Source organism: Berghia stephanieae, chromosome 2, assembly GCF_034508935.2.
Source record: "Berghia stephanieae isolate SIO BIC M18660-M18661 chromosome 2, UCSD_Bste_1.3, whole genome shotgun sequence".
In the NCBI taxonomy this organism is placed as follows: domain Eukaryota; kingdom Metazoa; phylum Mollusca; class Gastropoda; order Nudibranchia; family Aeolidiidae; genus Berghia; species Berghia stephanieae.
In genome coordinates this window covers 119797802-119817801 of record NC_088361.1, presented here as the reverse complement: position 1 = coordinate 119817801, position 20000 = coordinate 119797802, and the positions used below count along the sequence as shown (strand labels likewise).

Genomic DNA, 20000 nt, shown 5'->3' with positions numbered 1-20000 from the left:
TCAGGCTCCATGGCCAAATGGCTCTGAAGAACTACTTTTTTGTTGATTTTGTTCAGGTTTCAATATCACAGGACTCTCTTATCTCTTAGGTTGTTTTAAAAAAAAAAAAACATAGATATTGTAATATCTGTTTTGAGTATGTATGGAAGGATGAGGGATGATAACGCCACATTTATAGTACTTAGGTGTGCTGCAATGTCTTCTTCTCTTTCCTATATATGATCCAACTCACTTGGAGTGTTACGTTCAATATCATTTGAAAAGAAGAAAGATGAAAAAAAGGGTAATTAAAGATTCATGTAAAATGAACAAAGAAAATGAAAGACGAATAGAATGAAATGTCATGAAAGTGCCAAAATATTGTGATGTTGGAGGTATAATGTTAATTTTCCTTTGCAGAGTTTTGTTTCAGGTAGTAAAAAAATTGATTACTATAGAAAAGAAAGAACATATATTATGATGGCCCTTGATTTGCATTTATTGTGGGTTTTTTTCTTTTGTGACAGATGCTTCCTAAGGAAGAGCTTTACATGCCTCCCATGAACATTCGTGTCAAAGACCACCGAGCCTTTGGCAGGAAGCCCACAGTCGGCGTTCACGTCCTCAGGTCTCTTGAAGACTTTAGAGTGGATCCTTTGGCAGATGATGTCACTGAACCAGGTATAGGGGTTACTATTTTTTTTTCCTCAAGCATCTGAGAGATATCCATGCAATACAAAATGTTGTTTTAAAGAAGTGTAAAATAAATAGAAACAAAAATGTGTTGAATTTCAAATGAAGATTAAAATGTTCAAATCCATCTTTTTAAAAAAACTTAATACTCTTAACCATATTTATTCACACTCATTGTTTTACAGTGTAACTAGTATGATGGAAAATTCTAACTTTATGTGAATGAACAAGCAATACTGGCTACATCAATTTTAAGTTTGAACTTGACTATCAATATTTATTGATGCTATGTGTAAAAACTCACAACATCCACCAGCTGGATAAAATATACGGCTATGTGGTCTCGTGGTAAGACACTCGCTTTCGGATCGGAAGGTCCTGGGTTCGAGCCTCGAGCCGGCGTATAGTTGAGTCCTTGGAAAAGGCTCTTTACTCACATTCTCTCACCGTACTCAGGTGTAAAATGAGTACCTGGCGGTTAACAGCGTGGTCTTTGTCCGAAAAATTGTAATATCGCCTAACAGGCGTCTTGTCCCATCCTACATGTTAAATGTTGCTGTTGACCAGGGACCCCTTGTAAAGCGCTTTGAGCACATTTAGTGGATATTGCGCTATATAAAGCTCAATTTTAAAAAAAACATTTTTTTTAGTATACCGACACACAAAACTATTTGTAACCTTAAACAATTCACTGAGAACTACTCAAAAAAATAGCTGGTGAAAAACAATAACAAAGAGCTGAGTGTCGTCATCAAAATTATTCCCTTTATTTTTTTGTATTTTAGACATTCCAGCTTTGACCATGGGAGAGGGTATGGATGATGGCATGTCAGACGCAGATAGCTCGGGAGCCGAGAAAGGTTGGTCTCTTCATAGTTGAAATTATTATGTCTTGTTAGCTTGTAAAAAGGAATTATTTTTTAAATTTTTAATAGAATTAAATATTCTAAATTTCTCAAATGATTTTTAATTGTCACTTTCCATAAACAACACATTTTATATTATTTATTTCAAACAAAAATTCATCTTTTCATGCATCTGTAATTAGACATAAACGGACAGGGTAAGTAAACCAGGAGACAGGCCAGCTAGATGGCAAAGTGCTTGTATTTGACTCATATCTTTTATATGGCTAATTGATTCCCGTGAATGGCAAATGTTTTTTTATTTGTTCTTTTTTTTTTTTTTATTTGATGACTTGTACATTTTTTATCTGCTCGGAATTGCAACCAACAGTGTCATTTTTTTTGGTGTGTATTGGGTTCATATTTCTGTTATTTTTCTTTTTGATTTTTTTTTTTCATTTTAGTTTTTATTTATTTCGAGTTCATCGCTTAAACAAATTGAGAACACTATAAAAATAGCAAGAAATTATATAGTTTACCTTCTGTTTATATTCATCTACGTTTCTTCTTATGCCTGATAGCCATTTATAACCTCAATTCTTTTCTTTCAGTTACAACTATTTCTAGTTCTCAAAACTGTTCTCTTTTTTTTAATGCAAATTATTTTTCTCCTTGTAAATCCTCTATATAGTCCTCAAACTTTTTTTATTGATTTCCCGCCTGAATCACCCTCAAATTTTCATAGCATTCTTTAAAGAAGGATCTTTAGACTTCGTTGTTTTCTGAATATCAGTTTTGAGTTTCCATTGGATAAAGCATTCGGAGCACTGCCTCTTGATATGAGAGAGTGCTTAATTGTATTATTATTATTATTATTATTATTATTATTATTATTATTATTATTATTATTATTATTATTATTATTATTATTATTATTATTATTATTATTATTATTATTATTGTATTATTATTATTATTATTATTATTATTATTATTATTATTATTATTATTATTATTATGATTATTATTATTATTATTATTATTATTATTATTATTATTATTATTATTATTATTATTATTGTGATTATTATTATTATTATTATTATTATTATTATTATTATTATTATTATTATTATTATTATTATTATTATTATTATTATTATTATTAATGTTATTATTATTATTATTATTATTATTATTATTATTATTATTATTATTATTATTATTATTATTATATTATTATTATTATTATTATTATTATTATTATTTTCCTCCAACACTTGCTTTTGACCGTAATGTACATTTTTCTCCTCACTTTATCTCAAGCTCCACTGTGGTCTGGTTAGTTTTCTCCCAAAAAGCTGCCTTAGATATCATGTTTATCATGGTGATGCTCCATAGGTATTATACCCGTTACCTGCCGTACTCTGGAAAAACACATTTAAATTACTGGCCAGAAAAACTCGTCCTTTAAATATTGACCGATTTAAATGATCATCTCATCTTGATAAAAACAAGGTCCTAGGTTTGAGAGGCTTTTTATCGAGATGAGGGTAATTTAAATCAATCGATATTTGAAGGACGAGTTTTTCTGGCCAACTTTTTAAATACATGTCTGTCCAGAGTTTGACAGTTAACTGGTTGATGTATCAATGCACATTGAGTATTCAGGTTGTATTAAAGTAGTCCTTCAGAGCCATCCGGCCCATGGAGCCGGCGTTTATCCCGGTTTCTATAGCGCGAAACGGACAATAGCAATTGTTTGCTATCCTTTGGATCGGATACTAGTCTATCGCAAAGTACTTTCCACCAAATCTAACAGACTCAGGTACCCATTCACAGCTGGGTGGACAGGGGGGTCAGAAAAAAAAACCTCAACTGCACCCTGGATCGATCTCAGCTCAATTCCTCTGCGTGTGAAGCGAGTGCAATACCAACTGAGCTATGGGGACCCCCCCCCCCCAGGTGGTATTGATGAAGCCAATTGATACCATTTCATCATCCTTTACCCACACCCTTGTTCTCTAAACCAAACAAGGCAAATGTGCCATTAGAATTAAAGATTGAGATTTTCCTTTTCCTTTTTAGTTTGCTGTTGGTTCATGTACAGACGGTCAGGTATAACTGTCTCACTCTCTGTCCTTTGTTGCTGCTGTCTTCATTGATGTCTGTGCTGTTACTGTTGCTGCTGCTGCTGCTGCTGCTTATGATGCGCGGAAGGTAGCAATAAAAAAAAAAAAAGTTTACCTCATAAGATTGTTATTATGCAGAGACTTGCTTTCCCATGATGGATGATGAGACCCGATTCTTCATGGTCTTTCCTATATTATTTGAAAGGATTTATTTTGCTTTCCGATTTTAGGTTGAGTATGTGTTTCAGCATTGTAACGTGAGATCTTCCAAATGAAAGTTTTATGTCTACTCAATGCCTCTCTTACTTTGTTTTGTTTTATTGAAGATATAAAAACTAAGACGCCTTGACAACTTTGTTTCATTTCTATCAATTTAATCAAAGATGTTTGTGTCTATCAATACTTTTGACTTTGGCTCGTATGATTTCAATCTGGTGTGAATATAACTGTTTGCAAAATTCCAAAATGTAAAAGGAATTCCACAGCGTTGCTTTGTTTGTACTGTCAAATGTCTGTGAAAATCTACTCATTTCACATCCAGGATCAAGCTTTCTCTCGGTTGCGAGGATATATTTCTTCATGCCTTCCCCTTGCATTCAGATGCTTTTTTTTTTTTTATTGAAAGGGTCCAAGAAATTTATTCCTTTCATTTGCAACATTGTCACATCACAAGAGCCTTTGCACTTCTAGAATTCTTCTTGTCCTCCCATCCCCTCCTGTTTAAATTTCTATTTTTGTTGCTTACCTTTTTTTAAAACATTTTTTTTTAAATTTAAAACTTGGACAGACTTTTAAAAGCCGTATATCCATTCTCTTTTGATAAGCAGGAGACAATTTGTTTCCTCTTTTAGTTGTCTCTCATGCAGCTCTACATCGCTGCACCCCTATTGGCAGTTGTTTTATAATCCAGAATATTATTATAGACAATCACCAGAGGTAGATGAATTTGAGAATATCCTCAATATTATAATGTTATTTTTTTGTACATTGTCTTGTACAAAATAAGTCCCTTCCAGCCATAAGGGCCTTAGAGATGGAGATATCCCAGTTTCTACAGAGTTAAATTGTTAGTAACAATTGCTTGTTACCTTTAGAATGCTACCTTTCACATAGTACCCTTCTCTAGATCTAACGAATTCAACTACTCAGTCACTGCTGGACGGAAAAAAAACGAAATAAACTTGATATAACCCAGGATGGAAATCAGTTTCTTTGCTTGTTGGTTAGGACTCTGCTCTCCTGTACAGAACAGTTCCTACAATCAGCAACAATAGCTATCTGTACAAGGGTTGATCAAATAAAAATTGCCATAATTATGAAGGAATGTTCTGAATCTCATGATTTTATTTTTCTACATTGTCCCCAGCTATAGTGGTATACTTCTCACACCTCTCCATGACCTTGAAAAGTCCTTCAAAGTAAAAGGTTTTAAATTTGGACTTAAACCAGTCTTCTTTAGCTCTTAAAACTTCAATTTCATCCTCAAAACACTAACCTTTGTGGTCCTTCTTCTATGTTAGAAACATTACAAAATCTGAAGGGGCCAAATCGAGTGAGTAGGAAGAATAAGGTAAGATTTCTAAACTGCATTCATCTGCCACTGCTGTTGACACTGTGGCATGATAAGATGGTGCATCGTCCCCCAAAATCAGAACTCCCATTCGAAGTTTCCCTTGTTGTTTTGTATCCAACGCAGTGAATTCAAGAGCTGTAAGTCATGCTTCCCGTTCATTGCATTGTTACTTGGTAGATAGACATAATGATGCCTTCCATGTGCCAAAAAACGGTGGGCATGACCTTTATCACAGAGTGGCTCGTCTTTGCCTTTTTGGGAGGTCTGCTCTTCAAGGGTTCTCCAATGCTTTGAGTGGCATTTCATCTCATCTCTGATTCATATTGACAGAGCCAGGTTTTACCCACTGTCACCAATCTGTCAAAAAATTATATTTCACAATTGTTTGGAGAATTTCACAACGGCGTTTTATTTCCTCTTTCATATGCTATAGCTTTCTTTTGACAAAGCTGAATTTTTGGTTTGTTTGCTTCGATGCACAGTAATATAAAAAGTGCATATCAGAAGTTTCTAATCTTTTTCATTTGATCTTATAAGAAATTGATAAAAATGTCATGCAAGTCGAACGCTTCCTTTATTGTCAGGGCAATTCATATTTGATCAACCCTCTTACTAAAGCACAAGAGACAATTCAGTCAATTTTAGATTTTAACTGTTTTACAAAACATTATAAAGGGACTCGAAAAGAAACAAGCTCAGCCTTTTTTTAACATTTTGAATAGTTTTCTTCTTTCTCATTTTATATCTTGTTATATTTTGGTCAATGCAAATTAATTTTTTTAACTGTCACTAATCTCTCAGTTACATTTCATTTGTAGATATATTACAATAATTGTTCTCTTTCATCTAGATTCTTTCAGTCACATGAATGCATGTTTAAAACGATTTTATCTACTAGCATGATGATTTCTTTTTCTTTTAATCTTTCTCTCTTACTTACTTATCCGAGCCAGCGACCACCTGAGCTCTAGCCCTTCGGTCTTAAGCTTTCTCTCAAAATTTTATATTTGATTTTTTAAAGATGAAGTTAATTTTTCACCAATTAATATCGAAACTGACAGAATCCAAATCCGTATACCATGATAATGATTATTTTCATGGAAAAGTCTAATGCAATGAAAATTTCAACATACGTGTTTTTATTCTGTATTAGATATCTGACATTCCAATTCCCCTGTTTTTCTTCTCGATTTTAAAAATTATTTTCATGCTTTGAACTGAAGCAGCAAAATGTGGAGTAGATTTAGAATATGTAATTTTAATGCTTTTAAAGAGGGCTCTCTCAGCTACTTGATCTTCAAAGTTCCCTGAAACCTATGTAAGTGTTGCTGCTCGAAGCTCGAAGAAATAAATAATAATGTGAAATTGAATTTAAGCTTCAATTTAATTACAAAAACAGATCAAATGAACTTTTCAGGTTTCCCCTTTATCAACAAAACAGGATGAATGAAACACCACGGATGAATGAGATAATGTGGTAGTGGCCGCTACCACATTATCTCATTCATCCATGGTGTTTCAATCCTGTTTTGTTGATAAAAGGGAAACCCGAAACGTTCATTTGATCTGTTTTTGTAATTAAATTGAAGCTTACATTCAATTTCACCTTATACCTATGCTCCAACAAAGAAAAGAGAAGTTCAATAAGTGACTTTTTATAGAAAGCATACAATGATATTGCTGACTTGCAACTCCTAATTATTATTATTTTTTTTTATGGAAATGAGAAATGTCCTTTGTGCTTGTAGATTCCCTCCTTATCAATTGTCTTCACATTGACCTACGCATACATGCGCATATTTATGTGTTTGTCTTTGCTGTTTTGTGCATAAATAAACTACAAAAACTTAATGTTTCACTTCCACCCACCCATGCTAAACATGTTGGAATTAGTGGAATATGTCATGTTGAATCTTTCATTAGATTGTATCATCAATAACCTGAAACTTTATCACGTTAGGTAGATAGTAGGCAATGAGGGTATGGATTCCCTCCCCGACAACTTGAAAAATTATGAGAGTTATGACAAAAATTACTTGTCAGTTAGAAAGCATTTCTGTCGCAGGAGGGCATAATCATTGTGATAAAGAGCCATAACTTAAACACCATCCCACATCACACATTGCTTCTATCTTCAGTACTCCAGCTGTTATAGTATGGATTAGATTTGATTGGGTTGGATATTTCTTTACCCTTACACTAGATCTTACACTCAGTGTCTATCTTCCAATGAAGAAGAGAAAAAACCATAGAGTTAGGAGGCAGAAAACAGTGTTTGTTCTGTCTTCTAACTCTATGGTATTTTTGGCTGGTTGTAAATCTAATTATCTGATTATCAAAGTACAGGACTGCTAACTTTACTCTTAAAAAAAAAGAAGACATGATTGTATGCTTTATATTATGTACGTTTGTATCATTGTAGATTTTTTCCCCCTCCATGATTGTACATTGTTTTGTTTTGTTTTATTTTGTTTTTTTGGGGGGTTTTTTTTCATCAGAATCAGAATCAAATCTAAACATTTAACCTCATTAATCGATTTTATTTTCTCCTCTCATACCTGAAGAAAGTTTATGATTGCCTGTTTTTTTTTTTTGTTTTTTTTTGTTTTTTTCCATAAGTTTAGTAATTGTTATTTTTAGTTTTATATATCTTTTAAAAATTCACGTCTATGATTAAGATTATGCTTTTAAAATCTACCACCCTCACCAGCACCCATAAGAATATAATAGTTATTTCCAGAGAAATAACTGCCAGGTCGTTTTCTCCAAATTTATTCTTTTTGGCGACCAATCATACACTTTTTCTTATTTTGAGGTTGGCAGCTTTGTCAAAGGAGATGTCTGAAATTTTTTGGATGTCCTTTTGGAGGACTTCTTTTTTTTAATGGAAAAGCATTTCTGGAACTTCAAACAGGTTTTAACCAGGGCGAAGGATGGTAGGGGGTCAAAACTCTCTCATTCACTGAAAGCTTTAAAAGAAAACTCTTGTCCCAATTCTGACTATGGAAAAACGCTTTAAAACAGAGTGATATGTTAACAATGTTTTGAAATCACTGACATATTTGGTTAGAGTGCCTTTTAAGCTAACTCAATACATTGTCCTCTATATCCATCCCTTCTACACGAATTTTATTGATCATTGCAATACTAATGTTAGATGTAACTACTAATGCTACGTAAGCATATGATTTTAAACATTATTTCACAGACATTTTGTTTTGTTTTCTCTTTTTAAAAACATTTTAATACCGCTCTTTGTTTCTCTTCTTCTTCTTCTTATTTTGTTAAGATGATTTTAATAAATTGGCTGTTCTAGTTGAGAGCATATTTCTAGTATTTTTCACCATCAAATTTTTATGACGCTAACACTCGAGTCCCTTTTATTGATTCTTACAATCCACACATCCCATGTCAGTACCTCTCGCCTCAGATCCTACTGCCATGACTAACACCGGATCCCCAGGCCAAGTCCCAGAAACAGTCATTGAGATGCCAGCAGAGGAAGGCGCCCCAGATGGACGTGTCGAGAAGAAAAAGGTAAGGTCACTCATAGAAATTGCCAGAATAATAATATTATGCTTTGTGTCTTGTTTTGTATGTTTGTCAGATTGCCTAAATTATGTTAGGAATCCCTTCAATAACAGAAAGATTATAAATATTAGCTTTATTTGTGTTTCTTATTTTGTTTTGTTTTGTTTTGTGTTTTTTTTTTTGTTTTGTTATGTTTCAAATGTCATTTTTTGTTTGTTTTTCTTGTAACTGTCTTGCTAATATTGTATTTAAGTGAGTCATCAAACCTGAAAGATGTAATTAAAATACATGATATAAGCATGTTTATCATTTCTCAATTATGTACTCCTTTTCTTTGCTGTTTGCTTTAAATGAAGTCGTAACTATAAATTCATATTTTAAAAAAAAAAGTTAATGATAATTGATATAAGCTTCGTCTTTACTAAATTTGAATATAATTATGCCTTTATTGATCATATTGGATTTTGCATGAACATAATATATTAATACACTAATGGCTGACACCTGAGGGAGAGCCGTATGATAATCAAACATACAAACCAAGGCATCAGAACTGAGATTGGCAAAATTTAAAGCCCAAACATTACATCTAAAATCAAATTTAGTCCTGCACATATCTCCTCCAGCAATGATATTTTTATCTCTACTGTTGCACCCTTTCCCATCTATTATTTACTATAATTACAGACCATATTCAAGAAGCAAAAAGGAAGTGGAGCTAAAATGCATTTTTAAGCATTGGCTTTTATGATACTACTAATTATTCGTTATTCATAATTTTTTCAAGCTGTGGGTTTCCCACGTCTTTTAATCCATGGGTTCAACCTTTGTTTGCAACAAGACGGCGCCAATGGTACTTTCATGTTATTGAAATTGAGTACACTACCACTAAAATTCATTTCTCAGAATTAAAATGTTTGGTTTAGATTTGTTAAGAACAGTAGGGGACAACGATTTTAGTGTGCATAATTTACATAATGAATTAATATATAAATATCTGAACTTTATTCATCCTTTGGGAAATTGGTAGTGCAAACTTTAAACTGAAATGGTGAGGATAGAAATATATAATAAAATGAAAAGGATGTTGTATTGTGCTAGGAAGGGTTATCTTTCTAGAGAAATAAAAAGCTGCGATAAGAACGTTTAAACTGTTTCAGTCAAATTTAAGGAAACTGACATCCACATGTATTGCAGCTGCCATTATTTCATGATGTTCTTCAAATGTTTATCTTTCATTGCTGCATATGCCCTCAAAATGATAACAATTTGAACGGCAGGGATTGCGAAGTAAAATGAATGCTGCATTGACAAATCTATTTGCCAGGGTAAATCTCACTCTCTCTTCGAGTGTTTAGTGTCAAGAGACCAGAGTTGTGTTCATTTTATCTTGTTATTTTTTTTGGGTTTTTTTTTTCGTAATTAAAGATTAAACAATGAGTAAGAAGGAAATAAAAGATTTTACTTATTACAGAGTTTTGTGGCTTGGGAACAAATATTTTTATAATAAGATTAATATAGTTATTTGCCACCATTGCTTATAGGTGGGGTGTTTTTCTAAATCACCATAATATAATTACTTAATTTTGTTTTTGAATTATGTTCCCAGTATTCGAACTCAACTTTGGTCTCAGTGCATCACACATATTATTATAATGAAATGTGTGATCACGCCACCCTGTAGCTTGCCTTAATGCCAATCCCTCTCCTCAATGTCTTTATGGATGGGGTTGTCTGATTTTGATTTTCTTATGTTTAGTTTTGTAATTTCCGCTGTGTAAAGGGGAAAAAACAAACTGTCAACTGATTGCATGTCAAGGGAGAAGCATAAAGAGGTTCCCTTCAATCTGGTTCTTTGGTCCCTGTGCTGACTTCTCTGTCTCTATCTTTTCTATTTGTCCGTAGTGAACATCAAACAGTAAGGAAAAACATAATGAAAAGTCATTTTCAAGCGGCTAAAGCCAAAAAAAAAAAAAAACCCAAAAAACAAACACACACTCAAAGAAAAAAAGAAACAACCCCACCCCACTCCCCAAAAAGCAAGAAAAAAATCCGAGGAAAACAAAAAACAAACACTAAATCATTAAATTAATGAATAATCAAATCTTTTTAAGTTAACTAGCGTGTGATAATCCTAATTTTACGATAATCAAGAAAAAAGCACTAACAAAATAATGGCTTTAAACTTACTTAACTACATATCACTGATACCTTGAATCAAATTAGAATCACACTATGGTTAACTATTGTATTTCATGTGTTTATATTTATGAACTCTTAACGGCATGTCATTTTGCTTCACACCTATATGCTTTTTTTCCCCCCTGCCAATACCTGTCGACTATCTTTGATAATCTATTATGACTCTTTATTTTGTTTGTCAACTTTTATTATTCAAGAAGGTAGTCGTAGCTCCTGCCTCACCCGAAGAGAAGGAAAGGGTAAGTTGTCCACTCACCAGGTCTACGCAGAAGAGAATGGTAGATGAGTGCTGCTTGTTTACAGAGTTGTACCTAGATGCATTTATTGTTATTCTATCCAATCTGTCTAATGAAATGTAATCTCCGCAACCTTTGCTTGTTGTCTTTAACCATCACAGACTTTCCATAACCATTTCTCCTTTCAATATTTTGTCCTTTTGAATACATTTGTTTTGTTGTTGTGGGGTTTTTGTTTTAAATAATTGAAACATCACTCTTGATATTGACATTGAAAGGAAAGTTTCGAAAACATAGTGTCAGTGATATCTTTATGGATTAACACCAAGTTTGTCAGTTTGCTTATAGATAGAATGTTTCTCTTCATTTCCTGTCATTTCATTGTATTTTACACTGAGATATTTTTCATAGACAATACAGTTTTATTTAAGTAAAGAAAATAAAAGGGAGAAAATGGTGTTTGTATTGACTGAAATACATTGATTTAGTAAGGCAACGTCTTATACGTTAAAATTAATTATTAGAATAGTTAGATAAATTGGTGTAGAAAAAAATGTAATGAGTACAATATTAAAGCATTATTTTTTTAAACTTCCATATTGCACTTGTACATTTTTTTAACCATCTAAATTCAAGACTGTGCTGAATGAATTCGTAAGTGTTAAAAATAAAGATCAAAAACTGATTGATTTTTTGTTCGTTTTCAAAATTTATTTATTTTTTATTTTTTTAAAATGATTTATTATATTAAATGTGTACAAATATTTTTCAAAGCCTCCTATATTCATCATCCCATTTGAAACGACCCGTCTTTTAGATTATAAGTTAGTGTAAATACAGTAGGTTTTATATTGAAAAAAATATTATTCTTGTAATCAGTTTTCCTCCCACATTTAAATTTGTTTCCTCCTGTCTCTCCCCCTTTATACAGTTACATATCCTCAAAGCAATCATTTAATTTGTTGTCCCCCCCCCCCCCCTCCCATCTTAATATTCTACCCATGACTATAAACTTTTATTTTTTGCCCATATTATCTACCTGGTTGAAAGTAAATCAATAAAAAAAAAACTTTCATCCGCATTTGATTATTTTGTAACTACAATGTATAAATAGGTGATTGCTACAGGGAGAAGAAGTTGTGCCGTGTAAATTAAATCTCTGATGGTTGTGATAAGGAAGAGGCAGTCGTTTAAAATTAACACACCGGTGAGAACAATAAGGAGAATGGATTTGCACTTGTGTACATTAACATTCTGATGATTGCAACAAGGATGAGAGAGTTGTGTCTCATTTTTTGTCTTTAGCAAGGAGAGGAGTGGAATAAGATAATAACTCTTGTTATTAGTTTTGTCAGAAAGTAATGAATTGTTATTAGATTTAATCCAATATCCCTGTAGTTTCAAACAATAATAAAAAATTGATATTTTTGTTGGTGTTGTAGCCTATCCTTAGGCGAGTTGCAAGGTGTTTTGACCTCTAACAAAGTGAAGTGATTTCTTTTTTGTGTGGTCAATAAATGGATGGCAAATAATTGCTGTGGTAAAGGCACTATAAACGTATATCCCATCTCATCTCAAGTGTTTACAATGGACTTTGCTATAGATAGCTTCTAATATTGTAAGAGCGATATGGCAAAAAGGACACCAGCAGGGGACTTGTAATTTGTGAAATTATGATTTGGATGGAATGAAGCATTTTGATACACATTGATTATGGTGACTTTGTGGCATTTTTCTGTATAATGGTCAAATTTGATTAAACAATTGTATTTTAAGTTAACAATTTTAATTGGATTTGGAACTTAATGTGTGGGTTACAGTGAGTGGGAGAGCAGTCAGGCTCAGAAAAATAATCCTTTGATGTTTGTCGATTTTCTTAGGAAATTCAAAGTTATGGCTTTTCTTTTTGACTTTTTGGTATCTTATCCAGTGGAATTTTGCTTTTTCTCTATGAAGAATTTTTGTAAAAATAGAATATTAAAAAAACAAAAAAACAAAAAAAAACAGCTTTTGATTTTTTGTTATTCGTCCATCATGTTAGTGACACTTTCTTTTTCATTGTGATTATTGAAGTCATTTCGACTTGATTGTAATTAGATCTTCTTTTAAGTATTGTAAATGGGTTCCTTTGTACCATCAGCCATATTCTAAAGCAGCATGTCATACCAGGGTTTGGCATTGTTTTTGTTTTATTCCCATCAAGTTGCCAACAATAACTTGCTTTATTTTTTGGGGATTTTTTTTTTTACCAGAATTTAGATGTTACTGATGCAAGTCTGGGTTTTTTTCACTTGTTCCTTGTCTCCTTTAAAAAATAAACTGGTCGGATTTTATGGGTGTGTGTGAACATGCTTGCAGTCGTGGGATGCCTCATCATCCATCGTGGCTTGTGCACTTGAGCACGTTGCCGGTCAGCTGTCTCCACGAATCACGATCCTCTGCGGTGTGCATGAAATCTGTGTTGCTTTTGAAATCACATTTGCCCATTCTTAAGTTATTTAAATAAGTCATTCTTTGTATTCCTCTAGCTCTCTTTCCTTCGATTGTCCCAGATGTTACCAACTTTTCTATTCCGTCTCTTCTCCACACATGTCCCAGAAACCGTAACTGCCTCTTTCTGATGGTATCGATCAATATTTTTCCTTTTCTCACCTTCTCCAACACTTCCTTGTTCGTATACCTGTCTGGGATGCCTATCCCTGATTTAAAGTCCTTTGTAACAGTAATTTTTATATGAAGGACATTTTTTTTTCTTCATCTTGTGTTTGTTTTTGTTGGGGTTTTTTATTTTTTTGGTATTTTTTTTTTTTTTTTTTTTTTTTTTCTTTGGTATTTATGAATTGACAATTTTTGGTCATTTTTAACCATTGCTGCTAAAACAAATATCTGTGGAAACATCTGATTCTTTTGAAACCTCTATGATGATGTAGGATTTAGATGTCAAATGTCTTGAGGAGCTCCTGACATTTTTGTTTACATTTTTCCCCATTGGTTTCCTTTTCTTCCCAAATCAATTATTTATATTTTTTGCCGGAGGGGATGGGGGTGGGAGGGGGGGGGGGTGCGTAGTTTGAGATTTCATATTATTATAAGTTATCTCTTGCTCACAGATTCCATTTACACACATGTAAAGTATCACTTCGCCATAAAATACATATGAATTTGTAGCATGTGTGCATTTTCACACACACATACACACACACACACTTACACACACACACATTTAAACATTCATATAGATGAGGTGTTAAAATGAATATCTGTATTCATTAAATTTATAATATTTTAACCATCACACTAACCACTATAGTATGCGTTGCCATATTGAGTACATATTAAAAAGAAAACGTTCTCTACTGATTAAATATGTTGGAGAATGTTGATTGATGTTGATTGCATGTTTTTCTCAGTTTGTTGCACTGGAATTAGTTATGTATAAGCAATATTCTGCAGTTTTAGCGCATGGCTTTTGAAGTGTCACAGTTTTAATGAATGATCTGTGCTTACAAATGTATGAAGTGTATAAACGGTAATCGGTCTGGAAAAAGTTGTGTGCTTTTTAAGAAACAGTGTTTTGATCTATTTGCCTCATCATTTTTTTCTTCAATGGTTGTATGTTATTGTACTTTATTTTGGAATTCTTCATACAGATTTACATAATCTGATACCCAAATCTGTATCTGCAGTTAAAGAGGTCTTTTTTTATCATGTCCCATCTCCACCCATTTATAAATGGGCAGGTTGGAAAGTAGACTATAAGTGCCCCACCACCCCATAGGCTGATGAGCAATAATTGTTTTTTTTTTGTATGGTTTTGCGGGGCAGAACAATTGATGAAGACAAATTAATGTGAGGTGAGTTGGCAAATCCCTCGGATGTCAAAAAAATTCGAATCCTATATAATGACGCATTTGAAAAAAGGCGTCATTTATTAAAAATTTGCAGTTTGAAATTTGTAATTATTCACATTTGAAGAGAAAGGGGTCAAAACTTTAAAAAAGGAGAAAATCGCTTTTAAAGACAAGACATACCGATTTACTACAAATTGTTTAAAATACAGTTACAATATTATCACAATGGCACATTTACGCCTCGTTCAAACCTCAAAATTAAAAAATAAAGTCCTTTCTTTAACACAAACCTAAGATTTTACTTTATTTCCCCCCATTTTTATGATATTCTTGACTCTGCGACATGATACATTAGGAGGAGAAGGTTCGTGTGTGGCTTCATCCCCACTGCCCATTTTCTGTCAGTATTCTAAGACAAGAGAGAAATGGAACAGCCAGATCGTTAAGATATTTCATTTTATATATTATGATTTAAAATTGAAAGACTGTGACTATTCGCATGATTTTTTTTTCAATGACAATATTTCACACAGGAAAGTAAATCGGATGTGGGACTATTGCTTATCGTGATTACTCCTTTTATTAATACATATGGGAAGTCGTTTTACTGACTCTTTGGAAGCTTGTATTCATACGCAAAGAGTGGGCAATGATAAAATGAATGAATGTTGGGCTTTGGTAAAAATTTTCTTTCTCAGTATTAAATTGAAATTTTCTACCCCAGAGGCAGTTCTTAGGTCAATTTTAAAGGTACTTTGCATCAATAGAGCTCAGAAAATTTTTAAAAATAAGGTTATCTGTAAGCTTCAATTTGTAAAATCCTTTCGTGAGAACGTAGTTGGATAGATACTAAAAACGATGAAGTAAAAAAATGAAAATCGTGCAGCTAACGATTTTTCACTTTTATCCGCTTGCATCTTAAAACTAGCTTGTGCGACATACAATGGTTTTTGCCAAATCACTACACAAATGTCTGCTTACTTGAAATTGATTATTGAGTATAACGCTGTTATTCTTTTATGTTATCATGCTATTCCTCTGTGTGGACAACTCATCTTCTTGCCTCTCAGTCCATGTCTTGGAATGGTATGAAAAACAGGGTGAAGCGCGTTTTGCCAGTTCATCCTGCCTCGAATTCACCTCAACCGGTTGTAACCTTGCAGGGTACAGGAAAAGATGACAAAAAGAAACCCGACAACCTCTTAAAAGGCTTTTTGGCCAAGCTACGAGAATTCTGTAAGGTGCTTACAACAAAGATGAAAGAGATGAAGGAGAAAATAAAGAAGAAAAAGAAGAAGAAGAAGGAGAAGAAGAAGGAGAAGGAGAAGAAGGAGAGAACTGGGAGGAGGGAACGAAGACTTTCTGATCACGAAATTGATATGGTGAAGGTTTGTGCACCATGCACTATTCTGTGCACCAAGATGTTGGGGACATTGCTGTTCACATTTTTGAGTTTCCCCTTACTTTGTTGAATTTATTGTGAGTTACACCCTTTTGGGTATGTTCATATTACTTTTTCTATACATTTAAATCTGAATGTGTTTTGAGGTTGTTTGTCTTCACCTTTCTTGCAGCAGATTTTATTTCACCAGTAAAAAAAAATCTAAAAGATATCAAACAACAAAAGCATCAATTTTAGTAGGACTCTCATTCAATTAACGTTTTGAATAGAAAAACAAAACAAAAAAGAGATGGTATAATATAAGATTATTCTCATTGTCTTGTATTTTCTGGCTACCGTTCACTTTCATATTCTGGTTTTCTCATAACTATCCAAAAAGCTCATGTTTTGCTCTTCCTCCTCTTCATATTGAAAGTTTGATTTTGTAGGTTGCTTAAAGATATTTCCGCGGCGAAAGGGCATCATTTTTTATTTAATTTAAAGATATTTACTCTTTGAGGAATAATTTTAGCAGGGTAAAATTTGATATCAAATGTTTTCTTTCACTGCATTTTAGACGCATTTTTTATTGTAGAATTTAGTGCTTTTTTCATATCAATTGTTATATTCGACTGAAGTTTCAAGTAATGTGCTTTCTTTCTTGACATTTGAATTAATGTGGTTTTTTTCTGCACAGACTATAATATAATTGATTTTCACTGTTGCTAATGATTAACTTGTCTGTATTTGACTGTTAGTTAAGAATCGATTTGTTTGAATACATTTGCCGTATTTTATAATGAATAGATTTTCATATGAAGAGGGGAACTTATGATAATGATTTTAAACTCATGCATTTTTAGGCATGGCTTGTAATTTTTTTTTTTCAAAAACGTATATGTTCAGAAAGAATGAATGTTTGTTTCACTTTGATAGTTAGAAAATTCTTTATGAAATCCTTTATTTGCGTTTTAATCAAGAAAACAGTAAAACGAATGCAGTATGGGGTTGCAGGGTTCATTGAGGCCCAATTATTACTGCTTTATTTGCGGAAAAGGCTAGATCTGCAGTTAGAACCAGATTAACGATGAGAGAATTTAATGATTTTAAATATATTTAAGTCTATTAAAGGTTGAAAAAACAGCTACTTTGACCAAAAGCTTATTTACAATTGGACTGCATTGTAGAAACTGTTTAAACTCTTATAAGAGAAGACGACAAGTAAATGTATTGTTGTGTCATTGGCTCTCCTTTTATATATTTTAAATTATGGGAAAAAAAAAGATTTATATGCTTTTATGGAAAAAAGTAACTGAAGAATGCAAAACTTCAGAAACGTTTCATAAACTGAATCTATACTTTTGGTGAGATTAAAAAAGCAGAAAAATGATTTTTTTTTAAAATCCCCATAAAAAGAAAACAAAAAAATAAAAAAGATAAATAAGGTGCATGATTAAGTGTTAATGATTTTGAGATGCGTAATTAAATTATTTATACATTCGGCTTTGTATTTGGAAAAATCCTGGTCTTTTATACGTGATGTGTGTTTTTATAAAATATATTTCTTTGACAAAATTAACCTAAAGCAGCCAATGAAGACATCTTTATATTTTATTTTAGTATTTTTTCTGGACTGAAAATTAGAAGAAAAATAAAGAATCAGGAATCATGTACCCAACTTGAGTCATTATCAGCCTCAATCTAAGATTTATGGGGGTTTGTTTTTCGTATTTTGGCTTTAATGTGTTTTTACATTTAGTTTTGTTTCCTTTCTCTCACAAATATAATTCATCCCTTTTCTGATTTTACATTTCTTAAAATATTTATTGCTATTTTGTATTCTTTTCCCACCATAATTAGTATGTTTGTTATCCGTAACGGTCATTCGATACATAAACCCCCTCCCCCTCTCCTCTTATTATTAAAAAAAATTAAGATAGTTTCCTTACATTCAAAACACATAAACATAGACGCAGATCAAAAATTGTGAAATTATGGAAATGCAAGCATTGTATTATAATGCATATTTATCTATTTAGAATTTAAACAACATGAAATGCGAGGAAACTTTTAAAAATAGTGTATGTAGTAGTAATAGTAGTAGTAGTAGTAGTAGTAGTAGTAGTAGTGTGGTGGGAGTAGTAGTAGTAGTAGTAGTAGTAGTAGTAGTAGTAGTAGTAGTAGTAGTAGTAGTAGTAGTAGTAGTAGTAGTAATAGAAGTAGTAGTAGTAGTAGTAGTAGTAGTAGTAGTAGTAGTAGTAGTAGTAGTAGTAGTAGTAGTAGTAGTAATAGCAGTAGCAGTAGCAGCAGCAGCAGTTACTGCAAGAAGAAGGAGAAGAAAAAGAAGGTGACGAATTAAAGGCGGTAGCAGAGGCAGATGAGAGTGGGGAGGAGAAAAAAAAGAACATAGATACATTAACTTTGACAATTTAGTCATAATTTTTTCTAAGATATTGTTGCATGAAATAAACACCACCAGGCACTTGAGTTAACACACAATTTATTTCTCATTCTTTTAAACGATGTCATGTCCTATTTTAATTGAGTAAAATAATACAGAATTAAATATAGGAGAACGGAATAGTTTAATTTATGTTTAACTAATTGTCAGATTTGTTTTTGCTAGATGACGCATCTACATCTTTCTTTTTTCTTTTCTTTTCTTTTTTTTTTTTTTTTGTATGTGTTTTATTTATTATTTTATTCTAGTTATTACTGTCTTGACTCTGCTATGTAGATCCTTTTTATTTTATTTTGGGTGCATTATCAAAGCCCAAATTTAAATATAAATGATGTTACTCTTGCGGTAAAGGTCTCATTTAATGTGGATAGGGAACCTTTCTCAGTAAATGTTGATAATGGTATGCTTTGATAAGTTATATAGTAGATTGTGTATACATTTTAATCACAACTTCAAAGAGTTTAAATGTAAAATTAAATGTTGATAGTTACTATACCTAAAATCCAATGAATCAAAAGGATTAAATCATGATTTCGAAAATTGTCAAGTTTTAAAAATTGTAGATTATATTAGAGAGATTTGGGAGTTTTAAATTTAACCACAGTAATTAAATAAGTTGTAGAGCTTTGTCCAACTAGATTTTTTTTTTGGAAATATCAAAGGGAAAAATTAGGGAGTTTTAATTGATTCAATATAGAAATGTAGATTAGTTTTGTGTGAAGCAACTATAAAATATGTGCACAATAACTAGGTCAGGGAGGCTGATTATGTAACTTGATATTTTCTTATATATTTTCTTTGCCTGGCAATAATTTATCATGCACACTTTTACCGATCTTGGCGAAGATTTTGTGTATTAATAGTCGTTTTCACCTTTAACAAATTTTCTCAGGAATCAGAACTGACCGCTCAGGAGATAGACTGGTGGTCCAAATACTACGCCTCCAGCCAGGACGTGGACAAATGCAAGAAATACATGGCCTTTGGATACGATACATTTGAGGTGGATATTAAAAGTTGTTTATTTGGGGGGGGGGGGGAGTTTTGTCCTGATCCTGGCCAGAGTCCTTGGTTGGGAGGGAAACAGTCGAATGTATAGTCATAGTTTTTGGAGAT

The 20000-nt window shown here is 32.5% G+C and overlaps 1 protein-coding gene across 37 annotated transcripts in view; it reads left to right on the top strand.

Annotated features, from left to right (window-relative positions):
- Window positions 1-20000, top strand: part of LOC144966434 (myoferlin-like) — a 182584-nt gene that overhangs the window by 143402 nt on the left and 19182 nt on the right. For 9 of the 37 annotated variants that reach the window (XM_078902945.1, XM_078902935.1, XM_078902936.1 and 6 more), the window contains 5 exons: window positions 507-660; window positions 1458-1532; window positions 8638-8759; window positions 11153-11194; window positions 19777-19887. In XM_078902945.1, the coding sequence (XP_078759071.1) occupies window positions 507-660; window positions 1458-1532; window positions 8638-8759; window positions 11153-11194; window positions 19777-19887 (504 nt within the window). Of the gene's footprint in view, window positions 1-506; window positions 661-1457; window positions 1533-1720; window positions 1736-3605; window positions 3636-8637; window positions 8760-11152; window positions 11195-16205; window positions 16431-19776; window positions 19888-20000 lie in introns of all 37 variants that reach the window. The other 28 variants (XM_078902949.1, XM_078902941.1, XM_078902942.1 and 25 more) reach the window with 14 other exon arrangements.